At 40.8% G+C, this 23,036-nt stretch overlaps 1 protein-coding gene and 1 long non-coding RNA gene across 2 annotated transcripts in view; one reads left to right on the forward strand and one right to left on the reverse strand.

The window, feature by feature from the left end:
• Window positions 1-21,979, forward strand: part of LOC117611175 (somatostatin receptor type 2) — a 52,739-nt gene extending 30,760 nt beyond the window's left edge. The window contains exon 2 of the mRNA XM_034339112.2: window positions 11,304-21,979. Within this exon, the coding sequence (XP_034195003.1) occupies window positions 11,768-13,033 (1,266 nt within the window). The 5' untranslated portion in view covers window positions 11,304-11,767 and the 3' untranslated portion in view covers window positions 13,034-21,979. The remainder of the gene's footprint in view (window positions 1-11,303) is intronic.
• LOC117611180 (uncharacterized) overlaps window positions 1-23,036 on the reverse strand; it is a 109,080-nt gene that overhangs the window by 53,195 nt on the left and 32,849 nt on the right. The window contains exon 3 of the long non-coding RNA XR_013065254.1: window positions 15,758-15,822. This is a non-coding gene — a long non-coding RNA (uncharacterized LOC117611180). The remainder of the gene's footprint in view (window positions 1-15,757; window positions 15,823-23,036) is intronic.

Genomic DNA, 23,036 nt, shown 5'->3' on the forward strand with positions numbered 1-23,036 from the left:
TATCAGATTTAGAGCAGTACCTCTTTGAAGTCTGAGCGTTCAGTGCGAATCAGCTTCGAAAGCTAAACTTTCAATCATCGGACGATTCGAAGATCGATCGATATTTATTTAAAAGTCGAACACTCGGATACAGTGTGTTCCGAATCCGCGGGAAATTTGCGGTTTGATTGGTCGCGTTAGACGATCGCCGAGCGAAATTCAGACCGCGTGAAATCTATGCTAAACCCCGGGCTAAATCCAGCCCGTAGCGGTTCTAACGCAACTGAGCTTACTATAAGCTTAGGCAAAACCACGGTTCGACTGTTTCAAGCTTAGGTATCGCGTTAAATTTATGCCGTTCGATTAAGTTGCATGCTTACGACTCCTAAGAATTCTATCGTTCCCATTTTCAACCCCTTCGATCATTTTCAATCCTTCAATTAGAAGTGGACCTCGCTGTCAATGGGATTTAGCCACGAGGAAAGATGGATTTCCAATGGAATTAAAATTATACCTAACCCATAGTAATAATCCATATCGCGTGCAACGTTAGACAACGTGTTAACCTGATTCACGATCGTCTGAAAAGGGACGACTTTAACCCAACAATCAACCGCGTTGCAAAGGCTGACAGTTGGCGTGTCGGTAGATAATGAAACGATTAATCAAGTCGGATAATTTTGTTGCTTTGACATCAGAAACGTCATTCGGACAGGCGACGTACGACGTAATGTAATAATTGCTCTTTGGCTAACGAAGCGATTGGCTGACTGCGGTTACTCGTATCGTTTGTATCCTAAATTGACCGTCGATAATTGAAAATTATCGGGGGCAATTTGTTCGATTGCGGTTGGACATTCAGAAAATTCACAAATTTTCACGATTCGATACCTTAAGTAAAATTTTTATGTATTTGTGATGCCGCTGAACCATCGCCTTTGTTCGCTTAATCCTCGTGTCAAAAATTAATTTACTCGATCCCTTTGCGATCGTTATTAAGTTGCTTCGTTTAATTAATTCGTTCAAGTTGATTCATTGTAGTTTTGAGTTTTAACATCTGCTGAATTAACCGTGCGCTCGCTGCGAGCTAATTAGCGAACAATCTCCGCAGCTGTCCTGACCAGAGAACCTCATAAAATTGACACGAAAATCCATCATCGAGGTTCGTCGTTCCCGTGATGCTTTTAATGGAACACGATTTCGCTTCGGACGTATCGCAACGAGCCGCTTTGAGTTTCGCTATTATCAGGGCGATTTCATTCCGGCAATCGTACCTGTCCGAATTTCCCTCGTCTGTTAGATCAAAGGCTAATATTTCGCGGAGGTACTCGCGAATATTCGTGGAAACGGGAGCCTGTAAGCCTCCAGGATATTGTATTTCAGAAATACTAGGATTCTTGTTATATTTAAGCGAACTCTGGAATTTTATGCAAATAAGTTCCTTTGAAGAATCTGTATTGTACAGTAATTGTTAAAGGTAGGAGAACGAAGAGAATTTTATTATGAAAATTATTTCAAACAGCTTTTCATAATGCGATATGAAACTTGTGGAAAAAATTGTGAACGATCGACTCCTATTCCTCGCGTTGCATTTTCAGATTACCAGTCCTTGTTTCAAACGCGTTTTCACCGCACGATATTTGTCCGCCGATTCCCGGAAGGCGCATGTTACTAGTTATGAAAGTGCTCGAATGGAGGAGCACTCGAGAGCAACCAGATGAACAACGTACCGTGCAATTTATCATGATCCTTGGGATCCATCCGTGCAAACAAACCACGTCTCTTTGGTGATGCGCGAAACGTGACGTGATTGTTGTGCAGCGCGAGCCGCAGTTACGATTCACGAAATCTATTACGGTAGATTTGTTGGGAATCACGGATGTTGCTCGTGGCTAAAAAAGTTTCGATATCCTCCTCTATACATCGCGAATAAGATTGATTTCCGTTCGACGTTCCGTTGCTTTTCATTCGCCGGCTGCATTATTAGCGTGCCCTCTGTTCGCGTTAACGCTTTTGTCCCCGATTTAATTAACGCGTCGGACGTGGAGTTGCTTGCTTGATTACAAATGTTAAAGCGACGTATTTTCCTCGACGACGGAAATTAAAGGGTTTCGTTCCGTGTTTTCAATCAGTTCGTCTACCTCGTCAGCTTCTATTTTACCGTTTTGTTTAAGTTGCAGATTGCATCGTCGACAAAGTATCTCTCGCGGCGAATTCGGAGCGTATCCGCTTCGCAACGCTCGCTGAAACTTTCGCGTATTGTTATCGCTGCTATCCGGCGATATCCGGTTCCTGCAAATATTTGCCTGCTCGGAAAATTCTCTTCCCTCGAGCGTCGATCACAGAGGGAAAATTTAATAGTCGCAAATGGATCGCAAAGAATTTTACGATCGAACGATTCTATCTGGTAACCAAAGCTACCGTATCAACTTTCGATAATTCGTTTGGTAATAAAAGGTAGAGAATCGGACGAGAATCTGATCAGAAATGATTTTTTTTTTATCATAAGCAAAAAGTTAATCAGAACAACCGTTGCGATCTACCGTTGGAGTATTGTCAAGCCAGCTTTTCAGCTAATATTTTCCAGAATGGCAACGATTGGTGCGCTTTTGTGGAGGATCGTTCGTGCTTCGTCCCTGATATTTCCGAACGGTTGTCGAGCACGAGATTGCCTTTTTTTCCCGACCGGAATAATCGCACTGCCTCGGGTTTTTCAACAGACGTTTTTCAACGTCCAAGCTTATCGCTCGTGTTCGTCCACGGATTTCCAATTTCGATGTTTAAACAAACGAGACGATATCGCGTCTCGTCTCCTATGACGGCGCGATTCATCCGAGGGCACCAGCCTCCTCGTTATTTCGGACCGTACACACGTTACACGGGAAAATAAACGCCAACGATGGAAAGTTCAATATTTTTCCTTTTGCTTTCCTTTCCCCTTATGTCCAAGTCTATCTTAATACTACACCTTTGAATGGTGTATTTAAATCTGATGAAATATTATTTCCCATATGGTAGCTCGAGGCTAAACGTAAAGAATACCAAAAGAAATAAGAGTAGAGTTACCAGCAACGCTGCTATCCTTCGTTGCAGATTGAAACCTGAACTTCGTTCGGACTGAATTTCTATGGATTTACGAGAAACAACAGGAATGTGTTTCGCCTGACTCTGATCGAATTCAAATGAACTCACTGACAAATCTGAATCCATGATTTATTATGGTGCGCGTTGATCAAGTCTATTATAATTTTCAATTTCTCACAGATTTCCAATAAATCTTGATCAAATTCGAAGATTAATAGCTCCGAAAATTCGCGTTGTACCCTTTTCAAGAAACAATTTTCTGGACACGCGAATACCTTCGCCCTCCTGCCGTAATAGATATTTTCAACAATCAATCCTCTAGGATTTTATAGACCCCAAGGAAGGTTTTCGCTATAAGGAAGCCTGACGTAAAATCGGTAAACTTTCAACTGGAGGGAAAGCCTTGGACACGCCTGGAAAATTACCTCGATGCTCGCGAGTCGCGTTTACGAGCGCGCTCGTAAAAACGCCCGCATCCCCTTCGCGGTTGAATGATCTGCAATCTGCATGCATCGTATACTGTCCAAGTTCGCGTAGATCGGTGAAAATTTCACGACTTTGCTAAACTTTCGTCCTATCAGGAGCATCATCTGAATTCATCCTTATCAGAGGACTACCCTCTTCTATAGGAGTTGTTCGAAGAGTTAAATTTTCAATACTTAAAGAGTAATCCCTAAGAGACGATAAGAACGTAAGAAATGTTCTTTTATTTTTCACGCACTTTTGCATTACTTTTCGGAAGATCCTGGTATGCTTGTCACGCGGCTAACAAGTCCGATAACTCGTCGGTTTGTTCTTACTTTCGAAGGGGAAAAGTTTCAGAGGCTTCGAGGCCGACCGGTTAGAGCATCGCGCACCAACTTGGCACGAATCAATTTCGTTTCGACGAGCAACTTCCAACTTTCTCAGCCACGTGTCCAGCATCGAGATCAATCCATCGAATCTCGTAAAATTCTGCGTTGTCTGCCGCGGCTCGGATGCCGAGCACTTTAAAAGTTAACCACTGAGTAGATGCGCCTTTGAGGCGGATCAATTTCTGAAATTGGCAACGCTTAGCGAACGACCACCTAGCCTCGCCGTGAGATCAGCCCCGCTTCTCGTTTAGCCTAATTTTACGTAGCAGATCCTTGGATGAGAGTTGGCTGATCCCGCTTCTAAACGACGACGATTTTAACGAAGTTTCATTAGTGGAATTCAGGGGAATTATCAAGACTGAAAATTTCAGAGATGGAATTATTTCGTGGAATGAATGTAAGAGGGGAGATTATATCGCGATCTGAAATTCTGACAACACTTGACTCGAGAATAACAATTACCACGGGCAGACAAGAAATTATTTAACATGTTAATGAATTGACTTGTATTAGCATCACCCTCGAAAGTAGTGAAATTGAAAACCCTTCATTGTTTTCATACTCCCACGGACCGACTTGAAACTTCATGTACAAACGGTCGGGGAAACCCTGAAACTTCGCAGTGTTTCCTACGTACGTTTTAATTCTGTAGAAGAAGAAGAAAAAGAAGGAAAAAATGGAGAGGCAGCTTTCCCGATGTCGTGAGAGGTGCTCTACTAACTACCCAAGTTGAAGCCATAAAGTGTAGGAAGCCTGCTTTCCACGTGGCTCGCCAGCAAATTTCAAAGAGCGATTTAAAAACTTTCTACTTGGGGGATGAAACCCTCTTCGGAGGAAGTTGAAATCGACGAATTGTTCTATTACCGAATGATGAAACAATGAACTTACAGAGTTTCGACCGCCGCAGTAGAAATATCAACGCATAGTCAGACAAGGAATAGGAAAAATTGAAATAGAACGAATGAAATTCGATTTATCATCGAAACACTAGACTTTTCCATCGATTACAGCATCGAACGGGTAACTTTGTGGCAACATCGACGATCGCAAGGTAAACTTCGTTACATCGATGTAACTTTGCGTAGCCACGATGATGGAGCGGCAAAGTATCGCATTTCAAGCGAGAAGAAGATAGCGCGTATCCCCGAGGGACACATAAGTCACAGGATGAAGATAATTTAACAAAATAGACAACGAAGCCTCAGCTTATAAGCAAAATACAGATATTCTAGAAAATCTTCGTTCGCAGTGTCGTTTACTTCCCCTTGAAAAGCGTCGTTGAATCGAGCTGGTCGAGTTTCAGTCTTACAAACACACAGTGAGATCTCGTTTTCCCCAAATTGCGGCCATCTTTTCGAGCCTTTACGACGAAACCCTCTTACAGAAATTAATTAACCCATTTGGTGGACTCTTTTTTCCGGTAATTCGAGGACTCCTAATGGTGACAGACGGTCGCGTTTAAAAAAGAAAACGTTGGAAAACAGGCAGAGAAACGGGTGAGAGAGCGTAAGAAAGTATTGGCAAGAAGGTGGACCACTCTGGAAAATTTAATAAGCTTCCAGAAGCACCCTTGCACGGACGAAATCGACTTTGACGTAATTGCTAGCAGACCCTGGATTATATGGAATAATCCGATTGTCCGGTTGATCCATAAAAGGTCTTGTTATTCCAACGAGAAATATCCGAACGAGAATCGTCATCAATTTTCATTGTCTTGCGGACCTAATCTGTGTCGTAAAATCTCGATGTTAATCGTAACAACAGAGATCACCACATTTTAGTCGAATATTTTTCCTCTCGGACATAAAATGAGAACAATGTTCTAGTTTTGGACCAGTGCCACCAAACAGAAACACGAGACTCGGATCGCAAAAGAATTCCTGTAACCAGAAGTGATGTATGGCAAGTGGAATTCATCGAGTTCTCGAGATATCTCAAGATTCTGGTATTTCGTATCGCTCGAACGACGCGATTACGTTCAGAAATGAAAATATTGCGCGAATTCAAGATGCTGTCGCCGTAAATCGAACATCTGATCCGTATCCGACGAACGATGAAAAATTCCTGAGAATTTTATTTGTTAATCATACAGTTCATGTGATTTTCCGGGGAAAAACACGATGCTATTTTATCGAGCAGTCAATGTCGAAGCCGTTTCATCCCGCTTACAGGATGCAGTCAATTTATACCGTCAATCTGTCGTCGATAAAACGCGAACGCGGCCTCGAACGGTGTTCCGCATAGAATCTCCGTCGAGAAATTCAATTTCTTCGTCGGATTATTAGGAAAAATTAATTTCGCTGGCTTGTTTACGCCACGATAACTGTCACATGGCCGGACGCCGTTACGCTTGTCTCCTCTCGCGGATATCTGTCTTCTCGACTTATCGATTTCGCGTGTATCCTCCCTTCAGTTTCTACAAGGAACGGCTTTGACTGACTTTTATTAGCTCCGCTTGATGAACACTTCGTGTATCTACTTTTTATGCAGCCGTGAATTTTCATGGACCGCCTTTGCATTTTTTCCATCGAACGGAAATGCGTAATGCGGATGCAAATTAAGAGAAGATTTATTCTATAGGAAATTAAAAATGAACGAGATACAAAAAGGCAATCTTAAACAACTTTTCCTTTTTTTTCTCTATAAAAGCATCCGAGTCGGGCATCCTGCATTTTCGAGGAGGCAAGAAAAATCTTTCCAATTTAAACTCGTTTCTCATGGGTTTAAGATTGCCACCCTTCTGGCACACGGGGCAAAGAAGAATGCAACGGTACGCGTACGTGTTCGCGATGAAAAATTATGTATTTGCTGGAACGTAAGTGGTACGCGATTACAAATGGAGAAACGATGGAAAACAAGACTGGGAAGTTGGTTTACGACGTGTTCTATACGTCTTCATTTGGTCCCTCGATTTGCTTGCAATGCGCGCGAATGGATTCAACGTTGTACGACGCGTAATCGATTCATTTGTATCGGTTACAAGGCTCCCGACGCCGGCGACGCCACCGACGACGACGACGACGACGAGGACGACGTTCGTTCAGGAGGTCATCGTTTCCGTTTTAACCAACGATTCGTGATATTACTCTTATTGGTAACGGAGTTGTTTACGCGGACCTCGCCGCTGTTCGAGAATTCTATTCAACAGGAACGGGAATTCACGCATTGTTTCATCAGGGATGAAGGAAACGGCGTGACGTTATTATGGTCGAATAATAACAATACGTCTCTGTTGGAGCACGGTTATATATCATACACAAAGTGATACCAGCTAGTATAATAGGAAGGATTAAGCATTAAGCCGAGCTACCTAAACTATCATGCGTCAAAGGACACAGTAGGATATTTCATGGAGAAAATGAAATGAAAATTTTAATCACCGTCGTTTCGAAATACGTTTCAAAATTGGATGAAATTTAGCAAGGCGACGAGATAATTTAAATTTTGTTACTCTATAATGATATAATTGCATTTTTTTTTTTTTTTTTTTAAATCAGTTGTACTATATTAGCACAGCAGTTGCTATTAATTAATACAAACAAACAAATTGGCACAGTTCATCCGAGTTGAAAAGCTTCGGATATCGTCGCATTAGTTCTCCTCTGTCTGCAAATAAACGAACGAATGCATTTGTTTCCATTCAATTACACGTATAATTACTCTTTGCCTGTACGATGGAGGACAAATTTCAATACGTGTCCCTCGGACCGAACTTTTCATATCCGCCCATCGGATCGATGGATCGAGAATTCATCGTGGACGGTGTAACGAGCGCGTTCGTGAAACATCCTTGATCAATATGCAAAAGCTCGCTTTTATTCCGTCCTTCGGTCGCTCTAGTTTATCATGGCACATTTACAATCAATCGGAAGTTTCACGGTGTCGCGTCGGAGGGAATCGTTTCATCTACTTCAATCGCTCAAGGACTGTGTACCGAAGTGGCGACATCAGCCCACCCTGTACACTCTCCCAGTTTCTCTCGAGTTTCTACTTTTAGTGGCCGCTGGTCGCCGAGCTACGCTGCTAATTAATTTCACCGACCATCTCTTTCCATCCCTCTCGAGGTTGCCCTCTTTTTTTTCCTACTGTCTTCCACCTCCGTAACTTGTTTCATCTCCTGCACGCTAATGAAAGGTACGGATCCTGATCCTTGAGCGACACGTGTCCAGTACTAGAATTCTTTTCCCTCGATAAACTTGAACGCGGATATTAAAATTTAAACTCCGCTTTATCGTTTGAAAAAGTATTCTTTACCTACTTGCTGGACTGAATTGCGAAATCGTCGCTCGGTTCAAAAGAGCACCATTCTGGCTGAATGGATTCGCAATTTCCAGCTGGATTTCAGTAATGTAACAGGCATTCATGAATTAAACCCGCGAGTAATATAGAATTAAATTTATCGAAACAACGTATGTATGCCTGTTCATCAGCTCGTGTGGATTGCAATAAGGGGGAGCGAAATTTATTAGCGAAGCTCCACTTAATCGCTCGTGTCCTCTGTCCTTTGCCATTTCGAACGCGTATTAAATCTAGGTGAACGCGAATTGTAAACTGGGATCCATCTTTCGGATGGACCGGTTTATTACACGCGATACTAATATGTTTCTCTGTCGGCTACGTGTCATTAAAAGTGCAGCCGAAAACTCGTAGGAGGAACGTTATTACTTGCAGTATTTTTCTAGCACGTGACACGCGTACATGGAGGCAATAAAATCCGGAAACGAAGCTCCTGCGCGTTTTTTTTTTTTCTTTTTCTTTTATTTTCTACCAGAATAAAATTGGTAACTTTCCAACGTGGTGTTTTTATTTCGGGTGCAACGATTTAAATGCAATTCCCGTAACATCTACTACCGGTCAGAGTTTTGCGGCAGTTTTATACGATTTTTGGTTGAAAAACATTGTTACTCTCGTATCTTTGGATTTGATTAAAAAGCGGGCTAGCTCCGCAGCTTTCGAACGTTTCGAAAATGTTTGCATCGTGCAGAAACGAGATAGCCATTCGCCGAGTTTTAATTATACGCGTTATACTGATAACTCGAATTTCAATGAACTTTTTGCAGAGAAATCGACGGCACGGTAATGTTCGAACTCACGGACGCGTTAAAAGCTTGGATAATCTTTCGTATTGGATACCGATAATGATTCCAGTTTAATGAAACTCGGCAACACGTGGCGTACGAGTTGAACGAAAATATGATGATACGTTTCCTGATTTTAAAAGTATATGCTAATAACGTCTCCGTTTGCGATGATAATCGTGATATTCACGAAATTACCGTGATTGCATTTCTATCGACGAAAAAGATCAAAGAATCCGCGTCGGCTATTAATAATAAACCTTTGAAACTGGGGATAACGAAATGAAAATCTTTCATAAATTTTAACGCCCTGATATATCTGTTAACAGTTTTCTAAGTTAAAAAAAAAAACGTTCTCATAATCGTAACAGCTACTAGCAATTAAAATGCAAATATGCAAGTACGATAGAACGTTTAAAAGTTTCTCGTGCGGGTTATCTTCTGTTTGAACAAACTAGCATTACCCTCGCAGGGAAAAAAGTTTCGAGTTCACTGATTATAGTTTTAAGGACACGCCGTGTAGTTTGCACATCGTTAAAAAAAACTTTGAACCAGTTTCCCAAATGGAAAACACGTGCTTTGTTAGAGAAATCTGGAAACCAACACGGAACGGGCCGTAAAGGTAACGTTTTCCTTTGTATATTTTTTTTCCATCGCCATATATTTACAGTAACCTGAATAAAATATTGCTTCCGTTGTTTCCGCGTCACAATGGTACGGAACAGATTGTTATAAACATAAACAATCGATTTTACCGAAGATAGAAAAGCATGAAAATAAATAACACGACAGAAAGGACTTTTAACTGTTAACTAGGGTGGAATTTTTTACCTTCATTGAGCTAGTATTTGTTCAATTATTATAAAAAGAAAATTAAGAAAAGTTAACTTGTGCCTTTCGAGAAATAGAGTTTCCATTATTGTACTTTCCTAAGAAATATTTCCACCGTTTTCTGCCGTTCAAATAGAAGCTGAAGATGATTTATTTTCCCCAATCATCTTCCCAAAAGCTGGACACAATCGTGGCAATTTTTCCTGGAGAATCCCTCGAGAACCCTCGGGCAGAAGCTGAACAAAGTTGATTACTTTCTTGATCTCTCGTGCGAGGTTTTTGATAACTTCGACCGATTGATGAAAGCAACACCCCAAAAAAGCGGACAACACCGCTGTTCAAAGAAACATCGTTTACCGATGGGACACGTATAGCCCTTTTCCTTCCACCGGGAGTAGTTTGCGTTATTCAAAGTGCGTTCTGTAAACAGTCGCCCCTCAGGGCACAGGAGCCCTCGCGTACTTTTACAAGGTGGAGTTGACGAGTTTCTCAACTGGCGCACCATTTGCACAGCTCGGTAACGCGCTTCCTGTAACACAACGAGAGCTTGCGGTTACCTCAAAGCTTCCGCTCGTCTCGCTGGCTTTCACGGAACAACGCGGATCACCCTAACAGCTCGTTTCTCGGAATCTGCCCTCTCCACTCTCCATCATCCCCTTTGCTTACGCACTTAGCTTGTCAACAAGATTCTCGCTCCAGCTAGCCGACTGTTTCGCGAGAAATCTACAATTTGCTTTACGAGCAAACAACTCGTTTCCATCAGCATGAAATATTCATAACTTGATGAAAAGAAATGTTTCCAGCTGCAACCTCGTATAGCTAACAAATATTTGATGAGATTTAAAATAAAATCTTGCAAAGTTACGAGGCCGTATTATATAGAGCTTTTCATTTAACTCGAAACTCTCATGCTAAATCAAGCGCGATTATTTGCCAGGGTTGCCTCCCTGGATAAAGTATCCCCGAAGCGAGATAAACTTAATAACTTTTCCCCCCATGAAAAATATAGCCGAAAAAAATGAACCGATGATATCGCACAAGTCAGCCGGTACAAATTGGTTTTATTGTCCGCAATAATTGAACGGTCGGTGGTGTCTCATTTTCGAGTCTGTCGAAGCAGAAGGTTCTGTCGTGGAAAATCGCATGGTCCGCGTTACCGAGCTCGGTAAATCCGTACATTATTCGGAGTTGGGCGAGCGAATGGAAAGCGCGACACTCGAGAACGCTCGAGAACGCTCTCGAACGAAGATCCACGGCGTCTAAGGAACTAGGCTAGCGACAGCGTTTAATCGATGCCGGGCGAACGGCCTCGAAGATGTAATCTGCACGGTAGCCGAGTATAATGGCCCTCGTTGACCCGTAAAAAGTCCAATCTTCAATCGGTCTGACGCGAGAGCGTTCCCGTTCGAGAGCGCGATCCTCTTCGAACCATGACTCTATCGCACCGTCTCAAAAGCCGTCTTTTATTCTGTTCCAGATTTCCTGCTCGCGAAGAAAAAAGAAGAAGGAGAATAGCGTAAGAACAAGACGATCGTAATCGTTGGTAACTCTGGTCTTCCGGATTATCGCGTCGCCGGAAGCGCAATCGTTCGACGTTTGACGAAATGACGCCGACCCCATCCCCTGTATCGCCCTCGTCGACGCAGCAGACCTTCGTCTCTTCTCTGTTTCGCAATAAAACACGAGAAACGTGCATTTAACCGAATCGTGCCGAGACGATCGAAGCATCGCGACCCAGTGAAAGAGGATCCCTACTGAATAAATTCGAGAAAATTGCCCGATATCCTAGCGATCTTTCTACGCCGAGTGATCGCCTCCGGATTTCAGAAGTCGTTTATCCTTGATCGATCGCGTAAGAAGCTTCTCAGGCGGAGATAAACGCGAGAAAAAGAAGATTTACGACAGAATCGTCGAAGCAGAAGAAGAAATACTCGAGGCACAATGAACAGCACGGTAATGAGCACCACCAGCGCTATCGATTACGCTTGGAAACTGAGTCAAGAGGACTCGACGATTCAGAATTGCGAGGCAGATCTGCCGATCATCTCGTTGGTTAATCAGATTCTCTATTCGGTCGTCTGTATCGTAGGCCTCCTCGGTAATACCCTGGTGATATACGTGGTTCTACGATTCTCCAACATGCAGACGGTGACCAACATGTACATCGTCAATCTAGCGATAGCTGACGAGTGTTTCCTGATAGGTATACCCTTTCTGGTTACCACGATGAGTTTGCGTAGCTGGATATTCGGCAAGATCATGTGTAAAGCTTACATGACCACCACCAGCATCAATCAGTTCACTAGTAGTATCTTCCTGTTCATCATGAGCGCTGATCGCTACATCGCCGTCTGTCATCCGATCTCATCACCGAAGATACGGACACCTTTCATCTCGAAAGTGGTTTCACTGACCGCTTGGCTTACCAGCGTCCTCTTCATGATCCCCATATTCCTGTACGCGAGCGCGATGGAATCGGAAAGAGGTATCAACTGTAACATCTACTGGCCAACCGACATAGGAGGTCACACCACCTTCACTTTGTACACCTTCATCCTGGGCTTCGCCATTCCTCTGATTCTCATCTTAATCTTCTACTTCCTGGTGATCAGGAAGCTGCAGACGGTCGGTCCGAAGAATAAATCAAAAGAGAAGAAACGATCCCAGCGTAAAGTTACGAAATTAGTGCTGACAGTGATCACTGTCTACGTACTATGTTGGCTACCTTATTGGTTGATGCAAGTGGCTCTAATTTACACACCGCCCAAACAGTGTCAAAGCAAGATCACTATCACCAGCTTTCTATTGGCCGGTTTCCTAAGCTACAGCAACAGCGCGATGAACCCGATCCTCTATGCATTCTTGAGCGACAACTTCAAGAAGAGCTTCCTGAAGGCGTGCACCTGTGCAGTTGGCAAGGACGTGAACGCCACCCTGCATATCGAGAACAGCGTGTTCCCACGGAGGAACAAAGCTAACGCGGAGAGGCTTCAAGCGAATAGACTAGCCGCTTCAGGCCAGTCCAGGTTGGAAATGGAAGACGAAGACGCCGAGAGGGGGCTGTTGATCAGTAAAACTTCTACGACCACGGTGACCATGACGTCACGATCCAACATCACCATAGGGAACGACTCGAAAGATCAATCGCAAAGAGAGAAGGATTCCATGAAGAACGGAGCACAGCTGACTCTGTTGACCCAGGTGTAAAGATGCTACTCGATCATTCGACGAAATAGAAACAACGGGCTAAGAATGGCCTCTTGGTTTCACCCTCATTTTCCGCCTCGATGATCTTTCATCGAAAAGAAGAGGGAGAACCTTTTTTAACGTTGATCAATCCGAGATCGTGGATTCTCAACCTCAACATGGTTGTCCATCGAATTTTTATCAATTCTTCGTGAGTTTCTTCAACCGAGTGTTGAACTGGTTAATCGCGAGTGTATGTTTTCTTCGATCTCCTGGTTCATTCCGAGAGTCATAATTAAAAAGCAGTACGATCTCGGTAATCGTTCGAGAGACGAAATCGACGCTTATTCCATCTTCAACGAGGAAAATGGATGAAAAGCGTGGACCCTTCGTTCGACCGGCTTTGAACGCGACAGAAGGCGGGGAATCGTATGAAGACCTCGATGTTGACAAATGTACGATAACGAAAAGCACTTGTTCAGCCGAGGATAAGATTAGAGTGATTGACTTTCTTATGAAATCGACGCGTGTGAAGAAGTAATCCTTCCAGAAGAGGCGTTGCCGAAGAGACCGGTCTTATTTTATCTTATGGAAGATTCTTCGAACGTTCGTAATTAAATTTAATTGTAAGATATAAATTAAACCAAACGACGCGAAATATTGTGTGTGTACATAATTAACGATAATATTAATTATTGATTTGCTAGAAGGGCCAATTAAAAAAGAAATAATTAATTTTTATTGTAAGTCCTCGAAATTCAAAGATCATTAACTAAATTATACAAGAATACAAATTTTTCCATTGCTAAATAATTGAATAAATAATAATTTTTCTATTGAAACATTCTTCTAGCAAATTAATTATGTACCAATTAAATAAGGTCAAAGCGTGGTTCACTGTGCCAAAGGCAAGTCGTTAGTGAACTGTTACGTTTCAGAAACGATAGTCTGTTTTCTTACAAATAGAAAAGGAATTGCTATAAAGGATTCGCGTTATGATGAAGCAGAATAAGAAGAGAGGAAGTACAAAGATCATCTTACAGACGTTTCTTCGAGGAGGAGTCTGCTCGATTCGTAGGAAGGCAAAGTCGATCTACCTTGAAGAGAAGACAATAGTCTTCTCTCTTATCTCCTTCATTTCTTAATTCCCTCTTCCACCCCATCACAACTCGCTCGAGATATGTTCTCACACGTGATGAACAGCGAATTCATTCCGAAAGCTTTTCAAGAAAAACACGATCCGTCTCGTTTATTTTCAAAAAATGGAAAAGTACTACTGGCTTCACCTTACAATCAGCACGCTCTTTCATTACAACTTCCTATTTCATGGCATAAAATTTCAACATGAATGAAAGGTACTCAATTTTGTTCAACATCTTCGAAGTCTTCGTCGAAGCTCTGTGTTTATTTGAAAAGTTTAGTTTTAAAATTGAGTTGAAATAAATAATTTGATACAAATAATTATCCAAATTTTATACAGAAACGGAATGAAACTTCTAGTTCAATTTTCTACGGATCAATGTCTCAATTTATGAAGAGTGTATTAGATCACCGAAGAGTTTTCGGTTTATGTTGAAAAGAGTAATTCGTAAGAGTAACAGCGAATGGGTGATTCGGATTAAGTACCGACGAAACGCGTCGTTTCGTAAGCTCTTCTCTTTTCTTTTTTTTTATGGCAACCTTCGAGCCAAAGGGAATTAGCTTATGGTTGTTCACACGTGCTCGAGAAATACGAGCTCTCCCTGCGTCACAAGCTACTTCTGTTTCGGTTCGCTAATTTCAGTCTACACATCGCGAAACACGAGCGAATCCGCTCGTTCGTAATTCCAAAACGAGAATAAAAGAAAGAAACATCGACGCGTGTGGTTGTAAAAAAGTACTTTCTCGAAATTGCGCCCGAAGAAAGAGGATTCTCTAATGATTCTCCGAACTTTAGCGTAAATCCCGTAAAAATACGATGTTATTTAGTCTGTGAGACTTTTCGATTTTTCATCTTGTTAGCGTTTGATTTTCTACAATCTCTTCCTTCTTTTAATTAAGCTCTAGAATTACTTATCGAATCGTCGATACGAACGGGTAATATTGGAACAAAGTTTCTGAAATGTTCACTATTGATCCGTGTTGCTTCACAAGTTTTATTTAATCCTTTTCAAACGCTATTGGCAACGTTATCTACGTTAGAAGATCTTTATTTGACAATTTAAGCCGACACGGTATTACGAGCATCGATAACGCGGAACTACTCGTAATCTAAAAAAATTAGACTCCTCTGATAGCGTGGATCAAGAGTGCAAGTTAAATAGCGGAACCACTCGAGAAACGAGAAGGAAATTTTTCGAAAGTTTTCCTGCAATCCTCTCGTCTTCTCATTGATCGGTTTCCAAGTCAATTTTATCCTAAGATATACATTGGACCAAGAAGGTATCGGTTCACCTTGCTTTTTCCAACGATACCGTGTTGCTTATCAACGTTTATTAAAATAAAAAAGTTAAATTTCTGACCACCTTTTTCGAAAATTTCATGCAACAATGTATTAAGTTGTATAATCAAGCGTTAGAACTAAAATAATTAACGACCGATAATAAAGTTTGTCAGACTCGTTAAGTGGAAGATGATATTAATGGTTCGCTAGGGTATCACCGAAATGTTACAACAACGATCGTAAACGACAAATATTTGTTATGTCCGTTAATCCAAGCCGAAGGTAGTACGATATTGTGCGAAGGATAATCTCATTTTACTTACCTCCGCTGGAGGTGTATCCTTGGTTGATTACAGTCACTGCTTATGGGGTTAAGCCACCTGGATACCTGCAACATTTATGATTTTCAATTTCCACCGGGTTCAGACAAGTTTCTAGTAAATTTTAAGCCAAACAATTACATAGTAAAAATTACACAGTTAATGAAACACTTGGAAAAACATGAAAACGCTTCGTGCAACAACTAGTACTCGAGAAGGAAAATTAAACTTCTTTTTTATTACAAGACTCTGACATTCTGTTGTTGCATTGAAAATGCACCTTCGACGCCTTGCTATTTTCTAAAACTCAATTACATATTCTCTTTCAACGAGGCCGTCCAATTAAAACAGGAGCGCATATTAAAAAGCTGTATAAACCTGACGATGAGAGTAGCGTATCCCAAAGGAAGCGCGGGATGAAACGTTCAATACTGAATTTCCGAATAAAATTTCCGCGGTAGAGAGAAGAGATATAATAAGTGTTCGACGAGGGAAACAGCAAGCGTGTGCGCGGAGAAACATATGTACAATCTGACTGACGAATTAACGTTAATCACGTACGAGCAATTAACGCGTACTCGCTACAGAGGTGTGAATCGAGCAATCAAACGAACATGGAAATTTTATCGCCGCGGAAAACTTATTTCTCCGCTTCGTTTTGTTTCCCTCGATTCTTCCAATCGTTCCATTTCGCATTCATCCTTTCTCTAGAAAAAAAGTATACTGTTCGCAGGAAATATAATTTCTATTAGAAAAATATTGAGAATTTCCATCGTTAGCTGTTTAAACGATTGTCTGCTTGATCGACCGGGTAAATACCGAATCGAGTGTCGCGAATCGCATCAGCCAGGTGACGCGTATCGATGTATCGATGGTATTTGATCGTAACGAGTTAATTAGATTACAGGAGCCCCCTTAACGGTGAGGAAGAGGTGGTTTGTTAAAACAAGGCGAAAGGAGGCGCAACCTTGGCTACACGTTGGTCGTTACGGTCGTTAAGCAGCGGCTAGCGTGGAATTCCTATTTAATTTTGTTAAACGAAACTGCAGTCGCATTTAAATTTTAATGCTCACGATGCAACGTTACGTTGCAGACTACGAAAGCGGAACGTTTAATCGAGACGCTTTTTAATACCGGTGAAAGCGAGACAGGAAACGATCGTATAATTCCTTTTCGAGATTAAAACAAAGTCTCGTTTGCAAGGAGATACGCGTCACGCGTTTTACGAGCGATAAACTTATCTTTCCAATTATGAATAATTTTATTGAATACTTGAAAGGTGAAGGGGTGAAAGAATTTTCGTTAGGGTAGTCTACCAGGCTCGGTACTCTACATACGTTTACTACCATAAACAGATAGTTATAAACAATATTTTGTGAATTTTGAAACGAGCAACGAGGGAGAAGCAGACTCCATACTAAGCATGTAATATTTACAGAATGTTTACTGTAAGGAAACTGTTCATACGAGGCGTTTCCCTAAAGATTTTCACGCAATTTCCATGTAATCTCAAAGATCCGCTCTAGAACAGGTTGCTCACGGTCTCGGTAGGATTCAATCTTCACGTGGCTGCGATTAAATATCCTGTTGATATAAAGGTGGATCGTAATTCTCGGCAGCGAAGTCAAGTTTGATATTAAAAGTCCGTAAGTCTGCTTCGAGATTCTCTAAGCCAGATTAACTGGCTACGAAATCGGAATTTATTGTCAAGTTACGCCGAAAGTATCGTCGATTACCAGAAAGTTTATTAAACGAAAATCCGATTTCGTCTAACGCTTGGCAGTCACTTAATTGTACAAGCGAATGTATAAAATTGGAAGCTAAGGCGAACACCCACGCCAGGATCAGTTTAAAATCGTTTCTTTTTCTTTCACGCGATTGATATTGATGGTTTATTTTCGTTTTCAAGAGAAGATCGTCGTAATGTTCTCTTGCTGCCTTGGAGTAGTTAAAAAGAAAACAGACTTTAATCAACAGATAATTTGTCTTCTAGATCAAATTGCGAGTGATGTAACCCTTTCTATGTTACCTTTCTATATGCTTTTAATAATGACATTGTTTGGACATCAATACGTTTCGTGAAATCAACTGAGAACACTTTGCCGACAGAAAGGAGAAAAGGGTCTGCTTCGATTTATCAAAGGAGCTTTCAACGACCTCCATTTCACCGGTATTATGTGTTTACCGACACGTGTTCGTCCATATTTTCCTTTTCACAATTTGGACGCGATATTTTTCAACAAGAAAACACAAAAACATAACACCTTGTACCTGGACATACATATCTAAAAATTAATTAAAAAATCATTAATAACGTTGACACGATTAATGTTGGCACGTTTCATTGAAAGGTTCGTTGATTAATCGTAGCGAAAAAAATGGCTAGGTGTTCCATTTTCATTCACAAAAACAAAGATGAACTGTAGCTTGCCACGGTTCACCAGTGATTAATTCGCAATCAACACTGCCCCACGTACGGATCGGCGATCATTTCTGTTTCTTTCATCAAAGATCCCTTAAAAGCTCGCCACGGAACAATAGCGAATGAGAAACGTGAAAAAGAAACCAAGGCAGAAAACCACTGGGTACTCTATTTCTGTTTACAAAACGAAGAAAAATACCGAAGTAAAGGTGCTTGGAATTGTATACAATTTTAAGTATCATAAATTTCAAGTGAATATAATCTTGAAAGATACATCTTTACGGGGTTAATCTTTCGAAGAGATTCGATGAAAGATAAAAATAGACGAATGGAATGGTTCACCCTTCGGAGGAAGGAGCCACGTATTTCGAGCGATCGTCGATGCTTTCGAAAACCTTTCGCCCAAGAAATTTCCCAGACATCTGTATCAATCTTCCGAGCGATTCCAAAAATATACCATTCGAATAATCTTCTTTCAATTGGGGAAGAATAAAATTTATGGGGCATTGATCGTGAAAGAAACACGAGTCTGCAGCAAACTGGAAAAATTTTCAATTCTGACTCGGTCTCGCTGTTTCTTGGGACGAGTTTCCGTTCGGACTACACAGGACTTGTTTCCAGTAGAATTTCGAGAACCGGAAGGACGCGAAATCGTATCCACGGTCACGTGAACGACCGTGCTGTGTCGAGTGTTGGGCAAACTGGTCGAACATGACCGACTTTCCTGAACAAGGCGAATAGCATGGAACATATGTGCAAATAGCAAGATATATCGCGAACGCATTTGCTGGACAACTCGAGCTTGCAAGTAACTCGATTGGCAAATAAATAAATCCTTCTGGTTTTCCTGGAATATTGAAATCAGAAGTTCCTGAAACTACTTCGAAAGGCAATCTTTACTCTTCGAAGGTAGATTCTTCAAGAAGCGGAATTATTGTTTCATAGTTCTCAATTTGATTTCAATTTTAGCACTTAAACTTTGATTAATATTTTTGCGACTACCGCGATTCAATCAGTACAGTAAAATTATTGAAATCAAACGAGTTTGACGATTATTTTTACACCGAAAGGGAGATATTTTCTGAGGTAAGATTCATCGATTTTCTTTCCCTCCGTAACGGCATTGATCACCGGATAGCAGCGTGAATGAATAACCAAGCGAAACGATTCGTTCGGCTAATCCGGAGAAAGTTATCGGCCCTTTCTTCGAAATTCGATTACCGAGCAAATGAGATTCGGATCATACATATGCTGATTGCGGAATAATCAAGCTCGTCTTCTGATTACGGCCTGCTTTTATTCCAGGAATAAAGGGGAAGTTCCTGAATGGAACGACTCGATCAGATCTCGCCTGCCGAGTGACGAAAATGGGGAAAAGCTGATTCTATAAAAATAACTAACAGACATATATCGCGTGTTTGGTTAAACATTCTACGATAAAGTTCTTTCGTTAGAGTATAGGAGAAATCCTCCACGGAATTGAGGAAATCGATTTTCTTCTGCTACAGTAGGTTTAATCTTTTCCGCCGTGGATTTCTGTTTGAACAGTTGCTGTACAGTAAAATCAAGGAAAATTTCTTATGTATTTTGTTGATCAAATTCTAGAGACAGATTATGGAAATAGAGGGTACAGGTGCTCTCCAATTGCCACGATTATTTGCCCAAAATTTGTCCCGACTACTGAATCGAACTTTCCTTGTCAGTGGTTTCAGCTGTCCCGGAACTGACTAATGCGAACTGCATTCAGAACTTGCTAATGGAGCGTTAACCGCTTTATCCGATTTCATTTACCGAGTCCGTTTAATTCTTGCTCATCGATCATCCCTTAAGTCCCTACAATCATTGTTATTAATCGGTGACAGGGTGGTCTCTTTTCTATTGCTCGAAAAACAATTTCGTCATTCGTCTTAGAAGATGAATTTAGAAAAATTTTCAGTTTTAAAGACCAAAAAAATATATTCGAGACGATTACACACCGTTTAATAGGGAACAGAATGAACTCTGGAACCCTGTGAAACGCGATCATCGACGTTGCGATTCATCATAATTTGTCTGGATAAATTGATACAAGCGTCGTTTAATCACGAGTTACGTGTACAGAAAATCGTCGAATACACGACAATTATCGTGTGACCGAGCTCTCATCGTCCATTCAACGAACGACATCGATGTTGATCCGTTAAACCCTCTCCGTTCGACGATGTAACGTGTAACGAGATCGTGTTGTCCTAATAGTATTGCATTGTTTCTCGTTAAATTTGCGAACAATATCGATGCTCATATTCATCGATTAGTAATCACGCGACAAAGGGATTGCAATATTTTCTTTACTACAATTCATCATTTTAATCTTAACGTAGCGTATCCGGAATGTCTGAGAGCGGATTCGAGCAGAAGGTATCGCGCGAACCAATTAAACGATCAATCCTAATGGGAATCGGTGCATAATTAATGTGTGATAGGATGCAGTAGAGCGTGTTTAGCGAGAACGAATCATCGAACCGATACCGGAACTTACGTTGCGTTTCTCTCCGAATTCTAACCACATTCCTCGCACGAGCAACCCTCGGAATTCCCTCGAAGGAATGCGAATGAACCGGCAGCGAAATTCCAGAAATTCCATGGCTTCCGTTTCTGCCAACTCGAGTTCACACTCGTAGGTTTTCAGGCAAACTGCGGATACGGATGTTCAACGCGGGTTCAGATCTCCAATTCTGGTTGATCAATTTCACAATTCTTCATATCCAATCGTAAAAGCAAAATAACGAATTTATTTTCTATACCTTCTAAGATATATTGTATAGAGTATAGAGTACACGCAGCAATCCTTGAAGAATAAGGGACAGGGACACCGGAAATTGAACCCACGTCTCTTGACGTTCCTAACCGACTACACCGGCAGTCCATTATCATTCCTACTTCCACGATTCCTCTTATTTCGTACGAGGGTTCCGTTTCGATGTATACGGTACAAGTAATGAATTTTTGTACCAAGAGATGATATAGATAGATCCATTAAAGAAATTAAGTTGTTTCTTCAAACGTCTTGGAAGGTTACACAAAGTAGCGACTGCTATAGTTACAAGTCGGTCAATAAATAAAACTTCTGGAATTTTGGAATCCTAAAATTTTAAGATGGTAAAGATCCACAGTTAATTCCCGTTCGTATCGACATTATCTTACTTTCGTTTCACTGTATTGAATAAATAGTGTGAAGTTAAGATTAAAAAATTTGTAAGTCTCTGCGAAAATTTGTAAAATGTGTGTGTGTGTGAAATGGATACGAGTGATTTGTTTAGAGGACTTTAAATGCCTATTGATAAACCTGTATTGTAACTACTAACGTCATCTTCATCGAAATTGCCCAATGGCTTCTATCTTCTCGAGAAAACCCTTTGTTTGTGAAATCAGAACGAGTAAGAAATGTACATTAATTATACGTTATTAATAAGTCGATCAATTGTGTATATGTGTAACAAGTGTACACACGTGCACGAGGCACGTGTTTAAACGAAAGAATATAATTGTAAGTTAATTATATCTTGTACAGCATTTAGGTACGAATCATTCGTCTTTATCTGTATCAATGAAAACACAGAACCAAGTTACTCAGCGATGTTTTAGAATATAAAGAAGATGAAATCGAGGATAACGAAGAGGATAATTGCGATTGTTCGCCAGAAATCCGATTTAATATAAAGGATTGTAAATACATCTCGATGTTCCCTGTGCGAGTCCATCTTAATTTCATGTGTAAATTACGATTAACCATGATGTGGTACACAATTACAAAGTTTATCCCGACTTGTTCTAATTCGTTCCTTCAACCACTAAGAATTTCTTATATTTAAAAAACAAAAATTACCAAATTCCTTAATTTCTTAATTAAAATTCCTGTCTTCAGTTCGCCAAAATATTTTCTCTCTTCAGGTGAGTATCTTGTATAATGTAAATTAGATGTAAGTTTATCTGATTAGAATCGTGTACTATGCAAGATTGAATTGGCTAACACAGATATTGGATATTAACATGGATGAACGAGGAAAGTTAGTTTCCTAACAATCAAGGATGCATATAAGTTTAATTATCTTCGACCATTGGATATAATCCAAATGAACCTGTTGCATAATCAATTTGATGCCATTAACCCATTTCAGCTGATTGTTCTCGTTCGAGGACGATAACTCTTTTATTGTATTAACTTGAGCTGTATAGTTGCTAATTAGGAGTAATATTATCACTTAAAATTTCGTTCTGTTGAATTTGCGATGCTGGTCACCAGGGAAAAATGTGTTAAACTATGAGATTATTTATTCAACAGGTTAAATCATTTCCTTGTTTGTATTCCAAAATGATTGCAACTGGCCAAATGAATACAGACAAGATAGAATACGAAATTGCAAACATAAACGAACAGCGTGCTTTTCTTCGCAGTGAAACAAGTATCGGGTGAGAAATATTCATCATTTTCATTCGACCTCGTTCTTCTTCTCGCTACCCATAAAACGTGGAGTTCCCGTGGAGCAGCAATATTCCTCGAGTACTTTCATACCGCTTATATTTATGTAAACTGTAATACAGTCCGGAGGAAACGCAATTGTTTCGTTTCTTCGATATTCAAATGACGTTATAAGTAGAAAGCTGCTTGCGAGGAAACAGCAGAAGAGAAGAAGAAACAATTCTGTTAATAATTTATGGAAATGTTTCTAATTAAATTCTCGCCAATTGGAGTTTCGAAAAAGATAACGCTTCCTTTTCCCCTTTTCACGATCAGAAACATAATTAAATCGAAGACCAACCACAAGTTCTTCGGGCAATTAAACTTTCTCTTCTTCCCTTCGTTTGACCTGCTTCCCTCCC

The sequence above is a fragment of the Osmia lignaria genome, chromosome 3 (genome assembly GCF_051020975.1).
Source record: "Osmia lignaria lignaria isolate PbOS001 chromosome 3, iyOsmLign1, whole genome shotgun sequence".
NCBI classification, from domain to species: Eukaryota; Metazoa; Arthropoda; class Insecta; order Hymenoptera; family Megachilidae; genus Osmia; species Osmia lignaria.